Source organism: Poecilia reticulata, linkage group LG6, assembly GCF_000633615.1.
Source record: "Poecilia reticulata strain Guanapo linkage group LG6, Guppy_female_1.0+MT, whole genome shotgun sequence".
In the NCBI taxonomy this organism is placed as follows: domain Eukaryota; kingdom Metazoa; phylum Chordata; class Actinopteri; order Cyprinodontiformes; family Poeciliidae; genus Poecilia; species Poecilia reticulata.
In genome coordinates, this window is record NC_024336.1 from 17,689,496 (window position 1) to 17,710,401 (window position 20,906).

The 20,906-nt window shown below is 36.6% G+C and overlaps 1 protein-coding gene across 6 annotated transcripts in view; it reads right to left on the reverse strand.

The window, feature by feature from the left end:
- Positions 1-6,912: 6,912 nt before the first annotated feature.
- LOC103466166 (protein tyrosine phosphatase receptor type J) overlaps positions 6,913-20,906 on the reverse strand; it is a 50,250-nt gene continuing 36,256 nt past the window's right edge. For all 6 annotated transcript variants that reach the window (XM_008411568.2, XM_008411566.2, XM_008411564.2 and 3 more), the window contains 20 exons: positions 20,599-20,862; positions 20,249-20,500; positions 16,111-16,374; positions 15,448-15,717; positions 14,207-14,467; positions 13,759-14,019; positions 13,418-13,561; positions 13,102-13,303; positions 11,922-12,037; positions 11,721-11,808; positions 11,594-11,638; positions 11,493-11,501; positions 11,308-11,395; positions 10,306-10,396; positions 10,037-10,113; positions 9,701-9,835; positions 8,360-8,476; positions 7,907-8,067; positions 7,656-7,791; positions 6,913-7,550 (listed from right to left, as the gene is read on the reverse strand). In XM_008411568.2, coding sequence (XP_008409790.1) covers positions 7,416-7,550; positions 7,656-7,791; positions 7,907-8,067; positions 8,360-8,476; positions 9,701-9,835; positions 10,037-10,113; positions 10,306-10,396; positions 11,308-11,395; positions 11,493-11,501; positions 11,594-11,638; positions 11,721-11,808; positions 11,922-12,037; positions 13,102-13,303; positions 13,418-13,561; positions 13,759-14,019; positions 14,207-14,467; positions 15,448-15,717; positions 16,111-16,374; positions 20,249-20,500; positions 20,599-20,862 — 3,116 coding nt within the window. In that variant the 3' untranslated portion in view covers positions 6,913-7,415. The remainder of the gene's footprint in view (positions 7,551-7,655; positions 7,792-7,906; positions 8,068-8,359; positions 8,477-9,700; positions 9,836-10,036; positions 10,114-10,305; positions 10,397-11,307; positions 11,396-11,492; positions 11,502-11,593; positions 11,639-11,720; positions 11,809-11,921; positions 12,038-13,101; positions 13,304-13,417; positions 13,562-13,758; positions 14,020-14,206; positions 14,468-15,447; positions 15,718-16,110; positions 16,375-20,248; positions 20,501-20,598; positions 20,863-20,906) is intronic.

Genomic DNA, 20,906 nt, shown 5'->3' on the forward strand with positions numbered 1-20,906 from the left:
TTCACCCACAAAGACCTCACTACAGCTGTAAGGTAATGCAGAACAAAAAAAGAAAAATCTGCAGAGGAGGGAAATCTTGGCCCACTAAAGAGCATTTGCTGCCCTGAAGTAGCAAGACAGTTTCTGTATGGAAGGTTTTAGTCTAGATTCCCCGGCTAGATGTCGGGGAAAGCATTTCCATCTCAGGGGAGCTGAAGAGGCGCAGATCCACTTATATAACCAGAAGTAGTACTTTTTCGCTGAAAAGAGCGGTTACTCTGAAACAGTTTGAAGGCTATATTTCCTATAGAAACCCCTATAAAGTTTTTTTTTTCTTTTTTTTTTGTTAAAGAATAAATGTTCTTTTTTCAGTATTCATGCAGGCTTTTTTGTGAAATCATTAGAGAAATTCTTTAGAGTAAAGTAAAAGTAGAGGTCTAACGACATGGGTACATTTGCAACAAGCTGGGAATTATTGGCTTTAACCCCTCGAAAACCAGGACAGCCCCACTCTTAAATGAAAATCCGATCAGCAGCTAGTGGCTAAATGCACGATACCTGCAATAAAAGAGCGGGATTTAATACATATAGGCATCATCCGCCCACAGGAAGTTTCTCAAACAAGCTCTTCAAACTCTCCGCTCCCTTCCTGTCTCTAATTCATTCACAACAACACTCTCTCGTTTTGTCATTCACAGCAGAGCAAAGCCACAGTTCTACTTGATAGGCTTAAGGCCCAACACCATTATATATCCCCACCTGATTAGGACGAGGCAGACAATCACATGACACAACCAGACATTAGGTGTCCACAGATAAGCAAAGCTTGGGCCAAGTAGTAAAATCTAATAGATGTTTAATGATCTGGTTATTGAACATCTACGCTATCTGAAGACTCATTACAACTGATACTATTTAAGGCAGCACAGGCTCACAGGAATCTGATATGCAAATTCTAACAGAGTATGTTGTCAATGATTTAATGGCCCACTTCCATTTTGTCACACAATATTTATGACCTTGAAATGCTTTCCGCTGCCATCTCGGATATCGACAGCCTGACATTGCAGATATAAACAAACTCATGGCTGATGCTAGTCTAAAGCAGAGAGAAAATAAAGGGTATGAATCCTTTACTGTCTGAAACAGATTGCACAAATGCAGAACTTTGGACACAAAGAGAAAATCTTCATATAACCTGTTTTTTTGTTTTTTTTCCCAGTCTGCAGCAATTTTCCAAGTACCATCCAGGTGCTCACTTCCAGCACTTTTAGTAATCATTTCCTCCTGCAACAATACCTCCCTCCCATACCCTAACCCATTTTTTTTTGGTAATTTAATTGGAGTAACAAATTCCAACACTGTTATTTTAATTTTGATACTTATACTAAATGCTGATCACATTTATTAGAGGTTTTCGAGAGTTAAGTATAAAGCGCTCTCTCTTTTTGCTAGTCTGCAGTTTATAGAGTGACATAAGTAAGAAAAAAAAGTTATCTGGTGAATTAGTGACAATGAAAGTTAGCACATTAAACAGATTTACCCTGATGAAGGGGTTCCTGTAGTTTATATAACAAGGCTGTCTGCGTTTTTGAAACAGAAAAACAAAACAAAAAATAAATCAAAAAAGTCAAATTTATCTTTCCTGAAATTAGAGAACTTTGTCTGGCTTCTTTCAGCCAGCTCACAGACATTATTCAATATGGAAAAGGCAGCTCTGAGCTCCCAAATGCTTCGTGCAGCCAGATTAAAAATCTGATTACATAATTTTTTTTTCCCTGTGTTATCTCATTAAAAACAGAATATTAGCTCTTCTGTCTTAATTTGCACAGGGAATGAGGAGAAATTATTACGGTGAAGATTGCACCCAATGTTGGTGTATTTGTTTCTACTTAAGTTGTCTTACCACTTTAGAGCTTCTGAAATCATCTCAGACCACCATGAAAATGAATTTATTCACTCGAAATGTAAACTCCACTGGCCTGTTCCTCATCATTTCCCTGGTCTTCATGTGATGCTCAAGTAGTTTTAGGTTTTAAATTTCAAAAACTACCTGCCAAGTAGCTTTTTGTGATACAAATTGAGAAAGGTATGTGAAGAGACACTTTGCTGTCATTTCTGACAGTGACCTTCTTCTGAGACACTGATGCTCAGGACAGCTGGGCTTGTGATGCTGCCCCCACAGGAGACATGTGGGTAACGTGCCACATCAAGGTCAAGCGCCTTTGCATTTTTTGCTTCATTTATTGAGGGCATCGCCTGCACTCATGTATACAATTATAATCGAGACGCAACGACCAGGCTTTTTCTGGTTTAATTTCTTGTTCTTGTTTGTTCTTCTGGCTTGGTAGGTTCATTTTAGATGTAACCTGTTAATCTGAATGCACTTTCATTCTGATTTTTTTTTAAGGAAAACATAACAGAAACGACAAAAAAATGTGCTGTAGGTTCTTTGATAGGGGTGGCAGTCTTAAATCCAACATGTCCCTAAGCTTTACCGGATGAATATGCAACTCAAAAAGGCATGCTACTAAATTAATTCAAAATATTGGAATTTTTCAATACCTGAATAACTGATTGTCAGTGATAGGGACTAACACCTTATTTTTCAAGGATAGAGAGTAAAAACTCCACTAAGATAAGAGGAGGATTGCAATTTGCAGTTAACAAATAAACCTCATGGCTATAAAAATCCTGGCACTTCTGCATTGACGTTTCATTTACTCTGGAGCGTTACATAAGCCAGTACAAAATCTCCCAACGTGGTTGTTTATTCTAGAAACAAAACGCCACTATGAATTATTGTCCAGCTAATTGCATGATCACAATCATAATAAAGAGCTTCATGCTGAAGACAGGGAAGCACAGACGCCTACTGGTGTTGATCAACATATGGAAACAGCAAAAGTGAAAATATGTCAACGGCAGTCGGTTTGCTGGTACTTTAAATGTCTACAAATCTCATTTCAATCATCTACATTTTCCGCTGAGCGCTAAAGCAACATGACGGGAAATTCAAGCCACTACAAGGATTTACCGAGAGAATTTTGGCAATACAGACCAAAAGGAGGCAGATTGAAAGTAAACAAAACAAGTATGGTTATTTCGGTGATGAGGGCTCGGCCATACGGGTTGTTACAGTAAACAGAGGAACATTATCGCGCTTCGCTCGGTCATGTTTACGAATTCTGCTTGCTGCACCTACAGTAGATGGTAACAGTAAAGTAAAGCGGAATACACATAAAGAGAAATTAAGCAAATTACCCTTGCTTTCTAGCAATCGTGTGCACAAGCTTGACTCCCTGTTATGCAAAGACGGTGACAGCAAGAGAAGCTGCAGCCGCATGGGGCACGGTTTGCTCCGCTAATGTGGAGGTGAGGGTTAAGTTTGGGGAGAAAGCTTCTAACGTTAGCCCCCCTGACCACTTAATCAGGCAGCCAAATACACTGTGATGTTACAGAAAAAAATACAGGGAAATACAACGAGTCCATGATGTCTGAAAATACCGACAAGCCCTCCCCGTTCCCTGTAACGGACACAAGAGCTGCCATGGCTAGCTACAAGTTAGCACATAAAAACCTACGTTAGTTGAATAATTCGGAGTCACTAAAAATAGTTATCCTTCTCGTTTTGCTGCCGTTGCGTAGCAGAGAAGAGACAAACTTGCCGTTTTCCCGGGTAAGGCAGCACTCATACAGTTTCACAGATCCATTCCCAGTCAAGTGTCATAGCAGGGCGATGTGGAACCAGCTGGGTGGTGGGGGACGCACGGACGGTTGGAGTCAGCCGGAGAACTTGCTCCGTTTCAACATGGAGAGCGCAGAACGGGCTCTACGTTCTAGTTGCTGCGGTTGCCCTGGCTGCTGCCACGCAATGAGCTCTGGCGACACCTGTGGTCACAAATAGGTACTACATATACTGCAAGGGCCCTACAATGCCATCCGAACGGTCTTTCCGTCACGTTACAACCACATACAACCATACAAGGTACATAAATTGTACCTTTATGAACAAAGGCACAATTTGTTCATAAAATTGTACCTTTTATGAACAAAAAGGCACAATTATGAGAGAGAAAATAAAGATACATTCGGAAAAATGGCACATTTGTATTCAGCTAAGTCTTTTGGGTTATGTTTCTACAAGCTATGCACATTAAGACACTGAAATAGCTTGCAAAATAGCTCAGTATCAGTCAGACTGAGAGCAGGCAACAGCAATTTTTAATTAATGGTTAAAAATTCTTGAGAGTTACTTTTGAAGTTTGATTGAGATTGTAACACATAAATAGTATATTTTGATCCAAACCATTTTTGTTGTAATTGTGGCTGTATGTCCTGGTGAAAGGCAAATTATTAAAGTCATTTGCATCCTCTTTCAGGACTTGCCCTGTATTTAGCTCCATTCATCTTTCAGTCAAATCTTACCAGTTTGTTTGAATGTGTAGAAAGTACACATACACACACACACACACGCACACACACACACACACACACACACACACACACACACACACACACACACACACACACTCACCCGCACCAAACAAAATTATCCTGTCTATAGATTTTCCGGTAACACTTTATTTGAAGGGGGTGAATAAGACTGTCATGACACCGTCATAAACGTGAAATAACACCTGTCATGAACATAAATAAGCCTTCATGAATATTTATGACTGTTGTCATAAAGCGTCATTCGGTAAATTATGACACTTTTAATACAAAGTTGACATTATTCAAAATGTCTTTGTTATGACAACTTGACATTAACCAAGAAATTATTACATTTTAAACTTTGCCTTTAATAACATAAAGTTACCTAATTTTTAAAGTGGAATAATACTTTTATAACAAATTTATACCAGTAATGCTTTATTGGTTAATGTCAAGTTGTCATAACAAAGACATTTTGAATATTCACCCCCCTTCAAATAAAGTGTTACAGATTTTCCCACTTTAGCAATGGAGTTCTTCATTATTATTTTTTTCTTTTTAACAATTTGTTACAACTGCAGGCCAAGCGAAAGGCAGGGTTTTCGTTTTTTTTGACAATGTGCTGTTAAGTGAAATAAAAGTACTGGTTTATTTTATAGACTGATTTTGATTGCAATCCCAATTGAATATCTGTACTCTTAGTATGGTAATCTCACCAGCCTAAATTGTATTTCTTTTACTTGAAAACCATAGAACAGAAAAACAGAAAGTCATCCAAATGTCAAATCTATTTTTAAGTCCAACTTGTGAATGTGAGAGACATCAAACAAGCCTGACGTGGTGAAGTGAGGGAGATCAATGGGGAAAACGGGGAGGGGCTCCTGGAAGCCCTGCATTCTGGTAGAATGTTATGTTACCACCACCTAGATACCTCAAAGTAGTTAAATATAAAGTACACAAGAGCTACAGGTCTTTGCTTGTTCAGGGCTGCGAATGTTTCAGGTCTCTGTGAAATGCTGTTTGCTCCGAGAGAAAAGAATCAGGAGGTCAGTGTTTGTGTCTGCATCGGGTGCAGATACCTACCTGAAACCTAAAATCTTATTTTTGCAGAGATGTGCAGAACCATCCTCCCTTGCAAGGGGAATAACTTTGCTCATATATCTTTAATTATGATCAATTACATTCAAAATATAGAGAAATGTAGAAATATATAGTGCAGAAATCACTTGATTTATTAGTTGGTTGCAAAAATGATAGCCATAAAAATATCTTAAGTTCTGAGATTATTGTGGAGCATTGTACAATCAATCACCCAAAAAAGAAAGGAGTGTAGCACAACTGAAAATTTACCAACACGTGGCAACACACCTGAACTGACAAAGAGAACATTTATCAGGTAGCAGCTGAGACGCCTGTGGTAACTCTGGAGGAGATGCTTAGGTGGGGGAATATGTTGACAGGGTAAATATTAAATGTGCACTGCATAAATGTAACATTTTTGGATGAATTGAATTTTTTTTTATCAAACACATTTGAAAACTTTCCAATTTTCCATCCACTATGCGTAACTTTGTGACACCAAGATAAAAACAAAATTCATTAATTGTAGTGATTGAATCTAATAAATGTTCAATAATTGTGATAATTTATGCAATAAACATTAATAATTAATAAACATTAGTTTTTAAAAATGAAATATGTAGAAAAATCAACACCAAAACACATTTTTAGCAGGACAGTTTAGCTTTATTGGCATTGAAGCAAAAAGATTCTAATAAGGAGTAGATTGTTGCCACAATGTTGCAACATCTTTAATCCCATTTAATTTTACATATTTAAGAAAAACATATCTTCAGCTCATTTTACATAGTTGCGTTGAACCAGCAAGCATCTCATAAAGCATTTTAAAATATCCTAAAAAAATTACTATTTCATGTTCCTATTTCTCATTAAAACATAAGTGCTATAAATCAAACTATGAAGAAAAAGACAAAAAAAAATAAACGTACCAAGCTAATGGAAAATTCTGCTGTTTGGAAGATTGACAAAAATATGTACATTTTTGCTTCTCCAGTGACTTTTATTACAAAGGAAGTGACTATAGCTGGATAAGAGATGTCACAGGAAGTGAAATAACATGTTTTTTTTCCTTAAAGAATGTACAGCATAGGAAAGAGCAAAGAAGACAATTGAAATAATGTCTTAATTAATAATACAAACTGGTGCATTACATATATTTTAACACAAATACAGCCAGTAAAATGCTCTTCTTGAAAGGAGTTCCTGAGATGAAGTGAGGAATAAGATAGATATTCCATTTCAAGAACCACTGGCCAGAATTTAACATAAATTACTTGAAAAGAAACACATCTAATGTTTAAAGTGGACAGTGTGGGACAAATGCATAAATGCATCCAGTGCATTCGTCACATTGCAGTGCATATAAATAATAATGAAAAAGAGACCAAAACAAATAAACTCCTTCATTAAATCACATTGCACAGTTCATATTGGCTTACAGTTTGTCAGGCAAGGAGAGAATAACTTAAAGTTCCTTTAAAATATCACATGATCCCTGTTTAATAACTAGGAAAAAAAGACAAGTGTGCCCTCTACTGGTGTAAACGCATGAATGCTGTTTTTAAGGCACATACCACTAGCTTTTGTTTTGTACAGTTCGATTTAAAAGTGTATTTAAAAATACCAAAACAGTATACAATAAAACTACCTGAGCAAAAATAAAAATCAGTGAGTCATATACAGTAGAAAGCAACTTTATAATAAGTGTGCAGTGCAAAGAATATGCAGGTATGAGAATTTAAGGCAGAAGCATAAAAAAATGCCGTTTCCTCTATTTTTTTTAAACAAATAAATATAAAAAAGAGGATTAAACCCTTAAAGGTTGATGTTTCTAACAAACGTATTCCCTTTAAACTTGTTTGCTCAGTTATTTCTCACCCAAAAAGAGAGGGAGAGATGTAAAGAAATGAAAAAGCAGACTAATATCTCCTTTTGGGTTCTACGTTTTCATAAATTGAGATGGCAGCTGTGTTCTGGTAGATTAGATCCACATTGTTCCCTGTTCTCGCCCGGATGATGTCCAAGGCACACTGGTTTAGGAAGACATACTGGTCCTGCAGCAATAAAACAAAAATAAAAATCAGAAAGTGTTTGTGATGTGAAACGCTGTAAAATAAAACCCCAAAAAACAGAGCAGAGTAGATGTGTGGTCTTCCTACCTCCGTCTGCACCATGAGGGGCCTGTGCATTCGCAGATCATGAACAATGCCGTACACATCTACAATGTTTTCCCTTTCGATCTGGAAGATCAAGCGATCAATGGCTATGAAGGTGCCTGTGCGCCCGACTCCAGCACTGAGCGCAAATATCAAAAAGAGACAGGCGGAAAATGACAGGAGACGACAGGTTATTTTGTACACTTCCAACCAAATGAAAACATTTGTAAAGCTGTCGGGGTGTTGTGTCCAACCTGCAGTGAACCACTGTGGGGGAGTTTCTGGAATACTGGTTCATGTGCTCTCTGACCAGATGTCTGAAGCTGATCAGAAGCTCTGTGGTTTCTGGAACGCCGTGATCCGGCCAGGCTGTGAAATGGAAGTGGCGGACTGAGCGGACTTCTGTTGTTTTCACCTGAGGTAGAAAGAGGTCAGCGATGAAGAGGCAAGTTACAGGAAGATGAATAATCAAGACAGGGCACATCAAAAACCCTTGACTCAGAACTCAGAATGACAAATCGTCTGCAAAGCACACTTTATGCATGCTTTTTGTTGCATAGTGTTAGTAAAACAACCATGTAATTACTGACATTCTGTGAGTTCATGTGTGTGTGTGTGTGCGTGTGTGTGTGTGTGTGTGTGTGTGTGTGTGTGTGTGCGTGCGTGCGTGCGTGTGTGTGTGTGTGTGTGTTTCAACATAAAGTTACATTTTTTATGTCAAAATCCCTGATGGTCCAGTCTTCGAGTTGGATTTCAGAGGTTGTTGTCACAATGATGTCTTCATAGTATTTGGTGCCAGGACCCCAGTACTGCTCACATTTAACCTGAAAAATAATTCATTTGCCTTCAGTTTATGTCTTATTCAGAAAGTTTGATCTTTGTTATATTATACTGCAGCTGATTTTTATTTCATAGATGTCCCTGGACTTATACATGCTGCATTTAGATATGCTTACTTTGGTAAACACACAGTGAAGCAAAAATGTTCCTGTTCTGCTTCAACCATTTTTTAAAAATGCATATTCATAGTCATTTAGAGTCATCCTTTATTAAGAATGGTAAACTGTAGTGTGAGAAAATATAGGTTTTTAACTCTGGTTGTTATTCAGGTTAATTAGATGGAAAAAGGTATTCATTTTTCTTAGTGCAAATGTTTCTTTTATGGAGCCTTATATGGGACATGGGGGAATTTTTTTTCTATTGGACTCCCTCGCAAAATTATTGCATTCACATAGGTTTCCCACAATAGATTTTGTATTCTCTCGCTATAATGTACGAGTCAGTTCATGCGACATCTTGAATACTGAAGGTCTTTCTGCTACAATATAAGTTTTTTTTTATGGTTTTCCCAGGGATATAAATATCTAATTGGAGTAATATCTGAAGTTTTAGATCTTTTCTTTAGGATACAAATGCACCAGAAAAGTGTGTGCAAAATACAAAAGTACAACAGGCTTCCCATTGTTAGGATCCCGGGTTATTGAGTTGTTTGAAGTTCGTTTTGATTTCAGTTTTATTATTATTCTGTTAGTTTCTTATTTTGATTAGACTAGTCTTGTTTAGTTTAGGCCTTTCTTAGGATTCCAGATTATTTCTTGTGTCCATCATTCCCTAGTGTTAAGATTTATTTCCTAGTCCCCTGTGTATCCGCTCTGTAAGTGCTGTTTTCATATGCAGTCCCATCTGCACCTTACACCAACAAACAAACATGCAGTTCATGTTGACTGATTTTCAACCAGTTTCTGTACCAAAGAGTTACAAATGTAGAATCATGTATTGTACATACGTGCAATTTTAAATTGACTTTTCTTATCACTATATATACAAAAAAGAACAAGGGTGTATTTGCTAATTTATTGGGAAGGAATGCAATACTTTTTCAAGGTAACGCAGGAGAAAAATAAAAATCCCCATGCCCTCCTAGGGGCTCCATGTGCTTTCAATAAAGCTTTTGTCTCTATAAAAGCTTTCTGACTGCATCGATGAACCCGCTGCTCATGGATCAGTAACAGGTATGACACAAAGTATTTCTTTATGTTCATACTCACTCTTCCTTGTTCATTACAGCGTGTTAGCATGACCAGAGTCTGGACGTTCTTCTCCCAGATCATCCTCCAGAACTCGTTGACTGTTGCAGGTAAAGGTCCCTGAGCTGCGATGAACTCCTTCCTGGAAAGGTAACCCTAATGTGCAAAAAAAACAAAACAAGAAAAACAACTCAGTATTAAACATCCATAAAGTAAAGTTTTCACAAAGATTCTCAAATGGGAAATTAATGTAGATTTGGTTCAAAGTAAACCCAGGAAACAAATGAAGTGAGTTATAATGTGATCATAGGATGCTTTAAAGTGAAATGACCAAAAGCAAATAATGTCAGTACACACCGGCATGTAGTTAGCATTGATGTAATCTTCATTTGGACTTCCGTGGACAACAGAGAGTTTCACTCTCGAGGAGTCATCTAGGAGATGAATAAGTATGTAAATGAAGTATGAATGATTCATTTATGAGTTAAAATTAAAGTGTTAGATGGTAAAAACGCTCATTGCAAGCAGAAACAGTGTGGCATTCCATGTGTTACAGTTAACATATTATGGTTTGAAGAATGAGGATTCGTTTTTTGAATAACAAAGGAAAATTTAAGGTGACTTACAAGGAAGCACATTGTTGTAGCGATTTTTAGGCTTGTTCTCCAGAGCCAGTGCATGCAGTTTGGCTTGAGCGGTACCAACAGGCTTCAGGTCCTTTAAAAATCAGTTTGGTAGATTAACTTGTGGTTACAGAAGAAATAATAATAATAATAATAATAATAATAATAATAATAATAATAATAATAATAATAATAATAAGACGAAGAAGAAGAAGAAGAAGAAGAAGAAGAAGAAGAATTTAAAAAACAGTTACTTTAAAACTATAAATTGCTTCATATGTGTGACTTTATTAAGTCACACATATGAAGTTTGTGTGACTTCATAAAGCCACACAAACTTCCAGTGTCCAGTGTCAAATGTATTTATAGACAAGTATTAATGGAAAACAAGCAGATTATTGATATATTCTTGCACAACAATTTTACATTAACTTGAGTGAGTTGAAAACACTTCATTCTTCTCTTATTCATTCCAACAACTTGTGTGTTTTGCTGTCTTTGATGCATGTTCCACTGTTTTTCATCAATCTGGGCCATGCACAAATGTTGTATCTTATATTTAAAAGCATAACTGCACAAAGCAGAATAGCTTTAATGGTAAAAAGTGTACTAAAAAAAAAAAAGGGAAAAACCAAAACATTATCAGCTCCATGCAAACAGTTTCCCCAGAATCAGTGATGTTCTCTTGTCAGTCTTTCTACCAGGTGAGATGTAGTGTTGGACTTTGTTCTGTCTGTCTGTCTGTCTGTCTGTCTGTCTGTCTGTCTGTCTGTCTGTCTGTCTGTCTGTCTGTCTGTCTGTCTGTCTGTCTGTCTGTCTATGTAGAGTGTGTGTGGATTAAGGTAATTTAGAAACATTCAGAACAGTAAAAATATAACATAATGATTTACACATTTTGGTGAGAAATAAAATACACGTTTCCTGACTTTGAGGAACTGTCAGGTACCGGTACACTGAGAGAAACTTACAGATTAGGAATGCCTAAAAATGTTTGTGATGCTTCACCTCAAATTCTTCAGCGAAGCCACAGCTGGAGTCAGCTTTCTGCTTCCTGTAGTAAGCTTCAAAGTCCTCCACTCTCACGGCCACACTTCTGCTCATATATGCAACATTGTTCCGAGGGGAGAATAAGTAATCTCCAGAAAGGAGCAATATGTACATATATATTAATTTAAATGTGTTATACTTACACTTTCCCCCTAAGAAAATAAAGAAAATGTAATAATTACATAAACAATTGTGGACTTTGAGTTTGAAATAATAATCATTTGGCAAAATCTTAAATACTCACTCCATTGACTGAATCTGGATGTCGGGAGACTCCTTACGGGATAACCTGCAGTATACAGTAGATGAATAACACTGAGCATCTAATTCGATAACATTGTTTTATTTCCATTGGCATGAAGAATAAAAACCTTCTCCAATAGATGATGAAACCAATAAGGATGACAAAGAGAACTCCAAAGATTCCGAACGTTGCTCCAACAGCAATATAGGTGATGGCTGTAATTTTATAAAACCAAAGTTTACAGAGTCAGTCTTGAGCAAAAACAGTTAAATTACATAACAATTAAAATAAGCACATTAAAGTCCCATTTTGGTTCTTCCAATAATACCTGGGTCTTGGTTGAGAATAATCACAACCGACAAATTTGATACAGAACACACTGATTTGGTGGCGTCAATTTTTCCTGAGTCCACAACCAAATATGTGCAAACCACTACGGCATATCTGCAGGACAAAAAAAAACAAAAACAAAACAAACAAAAAAAAAAAACATGTATTCTTAATAAACTTCTACATTTCAAAATGTTACGTTTTCAGTGCATTTTTCTTTTACAGTATGCTCTTAGTTTATACTTTGATCTCATATTGGTATAACTTTTGGAGGTTACAGTTTTATTCCATATAATTCTACCACTGAAGACTAGACATTTTGTTTCCCTTATCAATCTTGGTTAAAATAATTGTACATAAAAATTGAAATATAACAAAAACACAATTAATGTGTCCAACTTTCTAGTACAAATATCTCAGCACACTTGAAATAAGACAAGTATACTTGTCTTATTGCAACACAAACACACACACAAACACACTTTTCACCAAAACATTGCAGCTCGTTTAGTGTCAACAATTCCTTAATATTGATGAAAAAGTTCTTGTTCTAATTGTAGATTATTTCACTTAAAAATGTCTTGCTCTAAATGAAAGAAAAAATTTGCCAAAGTAACTAATACGTTTTCATAAATATTAAGTAACTATTGACTTAAAACTAGCCCCTATATCTTGCTGAAAAGTTGCTTGTATAAACTTATCTTTCGAGTACTTTAAATGTTAATATGGTACGTTTTACTAGAGTGTACATTTTAGTCTGTTTATTTTTACTTAAGTACAGTGTTTGAGTACTTTCATCATTGTATCTTACAAGCTAGAGAGTTCAAATACATTAGCAGAAATAAAGAGTATTTTCAGTCTATAACTTATTTTTAGTAATTCTGATTTTTGTTTTTGGTAATGAAAAAAGATTAAGCATTAAATAAACATTTTCTTTACTCACTTTTTTCAATTCTTATCTAGACTCAGAGAAAATGAAAAATAAAAAAATTATCTAAAATTATCAAGACTGCATGAACTCTATAAAACAATCCTGTAAAACTAATTCCTGGAATCAAATGGTAAATAAAGCAAACTAAAATACAATGCAATTTGACAAAATACGCTATCAGCCAGTAAAGTTGCCAAATATTTCCGTGTAAAAGGAAATCTTTTTTATTTAAGTGTGGTTCTCTTACCTGTAACTTCCACTTGGATCCAGAGCATCATTAGCATAGCTTTCCCACTTTGATCCACTTCCTATCTCAATGTCCAAGGAAACAGAACTTCTCCTCGTTGTTTTGGTATAGTTCATTATTGTTGCAAGATATGCTTTTGCAGAATTTGATCTCCAGTCATTGTATGTTTTTGCCAGGAAATCTTCAATATTAGGAATGTTGGCTTAAAGAAAACAAAATACACAGAATAATAAGCACTGTAATATTTTTCAAATCTATTTATTGCAGGATTACAGGAGCACATCTTGATGTTAAAAAGAAAGGAAATAAACCCTACCACTGTCATCGCTTGTTACCAGAACCCCAACATGAGTCACTGGTCCTTTAGAGTCGTCTAACAGGCCAGTGTCAATAAGAAGTGTGAATGTTTTGTGGGTTTTAGTAGACACCTGCTTCCCATATTCTGATGGAATGATGGGCTCTGTATAAAGTTAAAAGAGAGGAATCAAACACCAATGTATCAAACTTATAGTGAGTAATATTAGCTAAAGATTAAAAATAAATAAATAACTGGAGCTAATTCTGCTTCACTGACCTAAAACAAGCTTACAATTTTATACCTATTATTTACATGCGATAATTATTCAAATATTCAGTACAAAATTGAAACAAACTTACTTGTGACACCTGTCTGACATGTTATCCACTGAGGAGTGCTTGGTTTTCCACAACTCTGAGTCTCTACTTCAATCTTATAAATAGAATGGTAAGTAAGGTTGGAAATAGTGTGAACGGTACCGTCCGCATAAGAAATGGAAGTTTTGTTTACAGTAAACATAACTTTAGAGAACTTTCCATTGGGCTTGTCCCATTTCAGAATAATTTCAGCACCTCCAAAGTTTGGTCCAGAACATGTTAAGCTCTTCACAGGACTTGCATCTGTCGAAATGAAGTAGATATAAATATTAGTAAAAAGCAAAATGTTATTGGTTAAAAGTGTGCAACAATATTTTTATTTCCTTTATTTTTGTTTTTTGTATTCAAAGCACAAAAAACTGATAAATTCACACAAGACCCATTGTCATGCATATAGGACTGTATAAAATATGGAATGCTATGAGCATACTTGTGCATATGGACACCATTTCTGTGGCAGATTCTGTTTCATCAGAGGTCTTGGTGATGATGGTGATGCTGTAATTAGTACCAGCTGCCAGTCCAGTGATGCTTTGTGAAGTTCCATTAGTTGTGGTGCTCCCAGTCGTATCGTGGCTTTCCCAGGAGACAAAAAAACTATAGGTGCTCTTATACTCATCAGGTTGGTGCCAGCTTGAATTGATACGTTCCTCATCAGGATCAAGTTTGAGAGACTTCACGTTGTAAGGTCCTGATGGTTTAATAAATAAGTGAGAAATATTACCGGTAATCCAGACACTGCAGTGCCAAACAAATGTGGTTTGATCTGGATCCATTCAATGGCTTTTTCTTAAAGTTGTTTTCCAGCCAACAGGTTGGACCTACAGTCTAATCTCAAGTCATCTGCAGACTCAAAAACATATAATCTAGGATTGCCATGTATTTAGCCCAGTTCATCTTCTAATCAACTCAGTAGATTCCCTGTTAATGCTAGAAATGTGCAATGCCAGTTTTCATTGCATGTTTATATGCATGTCAAAAACTTTAATTTTGGTCACATTTGACCAGAGCGTCTTCTTTGACATGTTTTCTATATCCCCTCCTTGTCCATAAAGGCCATATATTTGCCCTCAACAAATAGCCATTGTGTCAAACGATCCTCCTGCTTCAGCTTTGAATCTGTGGAGCTCTTCCAAAGCTACCATGGGCCTCATGGCTGCGTCTCTGATTAATACACTTTTAGGTTTACAGTTTAGGTTTACAGCCCTATTTCAGTAGATTTACAGTTGGGACACCCTCTTTCCATCTTCGAGATCCTTACAGCTCAGAGCATTGTTTTATTACAACCTAAATCCACTGCAAATGTCTTCACACTTTTATCCCTGGACCTCTCTGCTGTGTTTCTTGGTCCATATGATGCTTTTTGGTAACTGATTCACGCTAACATAAGAGCTGTTTTTTTACCCAGATTATATTCCAAAAATATTATCTTTATTCACTTGTAGGTAATGTCTAATGGCAACCCGCTGAACAAACATTTATTTAGGAATAAAGGGTGCTAAATACAAATTTTAATATTGTACTACACTGTGTTGATCTGTAGTATAAAATGAAATACACCGAAGTTTGTGGTTGCAACAGATTTCGGAAAGTTATTTTATTTTTTTTTACAAGTCATTGTGAGAGTAATTGATATAGGAGACTTAACGATACATAAAATAAGATTCTTACTTGTGGTCACGGTGATGTAAACAGGTTTACTCTCAAAATCCATTGGTCCCACAGTTGTCACAGAAATGATGTAGGAAGTCCCAGACAGAAGTTGAGACAAAATGTAAGTTGTATTGGCAGAAGGGATTTTTACATCTTCCTGAGAGTGACTGTAGGTCAGATTGTAGTGGAAGCTGAAAGCATATTTCATATCAGGTGCTTTTTCCCATTCCAGTTCAATAGAACTGGTAGTCTGCATCCGTTTGACAACATCCCCAGGAGGATTTGGGTCTGCAAGAACAGAATTCATCACATGTACAATTAATAGTGTGTGCATTTGGAAAATTTTCCCAAACATATTGGGGGCTACGTGGTACTTTTTGTGGCACATCGAGTTTAACAACATATTTATGGAGTGTCTGAGGGTGAAGTTGATAAGATAGCTAAAATATCCCCCAACAGTGGAGAGTTAATGAGATGCAGTGAGGCAATTTGTATTGCTATTACTATTATTTCTATCATTAATATTTCTATTATTTGTTGTAGTAGTATTTACTATTAGTAAGAATTACATAAAGATTATTTTTAAGTACCATCTTGCACTTATTTTAATTGTACGTAAAAAGAAAAAAACCCCATCAAAACAGACAAAAGTTAATAAGAATAATAATTAGTGATACTCACAAGTTGCAGTTGTAACCATTTCAGATGGTTCACTGAACGTCCCACTGTGTGACCTCATCACAGCACTGCACAGCTCTGCAGCGTGCAGGTCGTGAAACCTGAAGGAGGTGTTGTAAAAACTGAGCTCTTCTGTTTTATTTAAACCTGAGGAGCAGTTTAGCAGAAGCTCATATTTCTCCACATTTCCAGGAGGGTTGGTCCACGATACCAGGACTGAATTATTGGATCCCTCATTGGAGATATTGAGCAAAGGCACATTGGGTTCTGTTGATGTGGAGCCATAAAAAGTTAAAACAATTCAACAATGATACAAGTTTATTAAAGTTTTTTTTAGGTTTGATCACACAGGCGGGAAAATTATAGGAAACCTAACACAAGATCATACATTGGGAAAAGGTTTAGAAGAACTATGTCTAAAATTTTTACAAATGTTTTAAAACATTTGTCAAAAATCATTCAAGTCAAAGTTTTTTGACTTGAATGATAAATAATCTTTATTAACAGAACAAATAACAGAGTGATCCAACTTGTATATTACATTTTTTTTTAAATAATCAGGTGCAAAAAAGATTCCTCCAAACATATGAAACAGTCACGTAAGACAAGAATTGAATAATATGAATTTAGCAGTAGAGTTGATTGAATCGTTAGTGTAATTTTAAAATTATTTAAAATTTTCAGAAAAAACAAAAGGATGGAAAAACATTTTGTGACATTTGTTGTTGTAACTGCAAAATCTTGCATCCATCCATACATATGATTGAGGATTATTTACTTGTGTATGAGACAGTTGTCTTGCTCTCTCCTTCAGTGACATTATCAGCAGCTACAGCAGTGACAGTAATTGTATACTGCACACCAGCAGTCATATTAGAAATGGTCAGAGATGTATTAGACACATTTCTTTGGTCATTTATTTTCCCACTTTCCCATTGAACTTTATAGAAAGAGCTGCTTCCCATTGGTTTGGTCCAGTTCACAAATAGTGATGATGTTGTTACATTGAACACATTGAGATTTGTGACTACTTCGGGCTCTGTGAGTGCAAAAGAAATAAATAGGAGGAAGAACTAAAAGGTGAAGCAAAAAATTATGAGCATTTTAAACAATGAACAGAAAAGAAGTAATAAACGCCTCAAACGAAATGATAATTAAATAAAATCATACTCTTAATCTTACTTCTTAAATGACAAATCATTTTCTCATTACTCATTAGTACGTTGTTCCCAAACATGGCTATGACAAAAAACAGTAGCTCTCTCCAAGAGTCAGCTCTGTGAAATTGAACTGAATCTCATTTGTTCTACAGGGAGCGGTTTTATTTTTTCAAACCTCTTATGTAACCCACCTATTGCCCACTATATAAAGGTTAAGATACGATTGGGAGGATGGACAAATATCCCTTGACATAATTTAATGTATATAATTCTGAATGGTGCATAAAAGCACACATTAATATCGTCATGATTCATCCATCCATCTATCCTAGGCTCACTTACTTGTGTATTTCAAAGTAGTATTTCTCTGTCCTTCAGTGACATTATCAGCAGCTACAGCAGTGACAGTAATTGTATACTGCACACCAGCAGTCAGATTAGAAATGGTCAGAAATGTGTCAAGCACATTTCTTTGGTCATTTATTTTTCCACCTTCCCATTGAACTCTATAGAAAGAGCTGCTTCCCGTTGGTTTGGTCCATTTCACAAATAGAGATGATGTTGTTACATTAACCACAATGAGCTCTGTGACTACTTCAGGCTCTGTGAGGACAAATCAATATGTTGCAAACATTTTAAAACCAAAGGATGAAGCACAAAACTCCTCAAGGTGTGATGAATAAAAACAGGCTCATAATCTTACTTGTAAATCGACAAATGGTTTTCTCATCACTCTTTGTTATGTTGTCTCCAGCCACAGCTGTGACATTAAAACAGTARTTCTCTCCAGGAGTCAGATCAGYCACMGTCAACCGAGTCTCATTTGCACTCAAATATTTKGTTTCATTTTTCCACTTTACTGTATAAATCAGTCTTTTCCCCTCAGGTTGAGTCCAATTCAGAGACACAGAGGTTGTTGTTATATCAGTGACATTAAGACTGATCACTGCTTCAGGTTCTGTTTGTAAAAGACAAGTTCACRYAGACTAAATGTCAGTCAATATTAGATAATAATTGTCTGATTATTTTTCACCATAGCATGTTACATTGTTAGAACTCCTAAGATTTAYATGGTGAGAGACGTCTGAAAGTCAAGATGATCAACAATATGGTGTAAGTTTATCCAGCCAGTACAAAATAGACAATAATAACTTGAGCTGCCTAAGAAACTCAACAGTGATTGTGCTGAAGCTCAGCACCTATGTCTGCTAGAATAGYTGGACTCCAACAGATAACAGGAAGGCTACATTTCTATACAGCGGAGTTCTACAGTAAGTTGTCTTTCATTGAAAGTGGTGGTTTTAGAAATACTTGCAGCCTTTTAGAAACCTCAGAGTTATACAAACCGGATTCCAAAAAAAGTTGGGACGTTAAACAAATTGTGAATAAAAACTGAATGCAATTATGTATAGGTGTCAACATCTAATATTTAATTTACAATAGAACACAAATCACAGTTTAAACTGAGAGAATGTATCATTTTAAGGGTAAAATATGTTGTTTCAAAATTTCATGGCGTCAACAAATCCCAAAACAGTTGGGACAAGGCTATTTTTACCACTGTGTGGCGTCTCCCCTTCTTCTTACAACACTCTACAGACGTCTGGGGACAGAGGAGACCAGTTTCTCCAGTTTAGAAACAGGAATGCTCTCCATTCATGTCTAATACAGGCCTCTAACTGTTCAATCGTCTTGGACCTTCTTTGTCGCACCTTCCTCTTTATGATGCGCCAAATGTTCTCTATAGGTGAAAGATCTGGACTGCAGGCTGGCCATTTCAGTACCTGGATCCTTCTCCTACGTAGCCATGATGATGTGATTGCTGCAGAATGTGGTCTGGCATTATCTTGTTGAAAAATGCAGGGTCTTCCCTGAAAGAGATGACGTCTAGATGGGAGCATATTGTTCTAGAACCTGAACATAGTTCTCTGCATTAATGGTGCCTTTCCAGACATGCAAGCTGCCCAGGCCACCAGCACTCATGCAACCACATACCATCAGTGATGCAGCTTCTGAACGGAGCGTTGATAACTTGGGTTATCCTTGTCCTGTCTGGTCCGGATGACATGGCATCCCAGTGTTCCATAAAGAACTTCAAATCGTGACTCATCTGACCACAGAACAGTCGTCCATTTTGCCTCACTCCATTTTAAATGACTCCTGGCCCAGTGCAAACGGCTGAGCTTGTGAACCTTGCTTAGAAATGGCTTCCTCTTTGCACTGTAGAGTTTCAGCTGGCAGCTGACGATGCTTTCTAGAAGTATTCCTGAGCCCAGGCTGTTATTTCCTTGACAGTGGCATTCCTGTTTGAGGTGCAGTGACGTTTAAGGGCCCTGAGATCACAAGCATCCAGTAGTTTTACGGCCTTGACCATTACGCACAGCAATTGTTCCAGATTCTCAGAATCTTTTGATGATGTTATGCACGGTTGATGATGATAACTAAAAAGTCTTTTCTATTTTACGCTGGGTAACACCATTCTGGTATTTCTGCACTATCTTTCTGCGCAACAATGGTGGAATTGGTGATCCTCTTACAATCTTGGCTTCAGAGAGACACTGACACTCTAAGAAGCTCTTTTTATACACAATCATGTTGTCAATTGACCTAATTAGTGTTAATTGGTCTTTCAGCTGTTTGTTATATGTTCAATTTCCCTTTTCCAGCCTCTTATTGCTACTTGTCCCAACTTTTTTGGGATTTGTAGACACGGTGAAAGTTTGAATCAACATATTTTTCCTTTAAAATGTTACATTTACTCAGATTAAACTTTTGATCTGCCATCTATGGTCTGTTACGAATAAAATATTGACATTTGCCATCGCCACATCATTGCATTCAGTTTTTATTCGCAATTTCTTTAGTGTCCCAACTTTTTTGGAATCTGGTTTGTACAACGAACACAAACTTTATGACAAAGCTTGTTGTCATTTTATCCACAGTAATTAGCATGATGAAACTGGCCATTTGTGTTTACTCACTTGTATAGTTTTGTGTGCTCTCTTCTGTACTTCTGTAGTCCAATGCACCAACAGTGACTACAGAAACTTTGTACTTGGATCCTGACTCAAGGTTTTCCATCAGGAACCAGTTGTTCGTTGTAACATTAGAGCCATTTTTAGTGGACACAATGAAGTATTGGTCAGGGTTCATATCAGCTGGAAGGGACCAACTAAATCTGATGGAGCTGTTGGTCTGAAAGTCCACCTTGATAGAGYCGGGGGGGTTAGGAACTAAGCAGAAGAGTAAATCAGGTCACAAACATGTGAAAACCCAATGCATATCCAAAAGCAGATAAAAAAAACAAAATCACTAAATTTARGAAACTTACAAGTTGCATTAGAAACAACACTTCTGTTGCTCTCCTTAGGTCCACTTTTGGTGACAACCTCAACACGGTAAAGCACTCCTGGTTTCAAATACTCAAATTTAAACTGTGTAGTCTCATTACTCAGCTCTGTGTTGTTTATCAAGGAATTTGTGTTATTGTATAACTGGACAARGTATGAGGAAACCTGCCCAACTGCTTTTGTCCAGTTCACTGATAAGCTGGAGGTGGTTCCTATGGCTAAAATGCCTGAGACCTGTGCAGGAACTGGAAGAGAAATATAGAAACGACAATGAACATCATTCAAAATA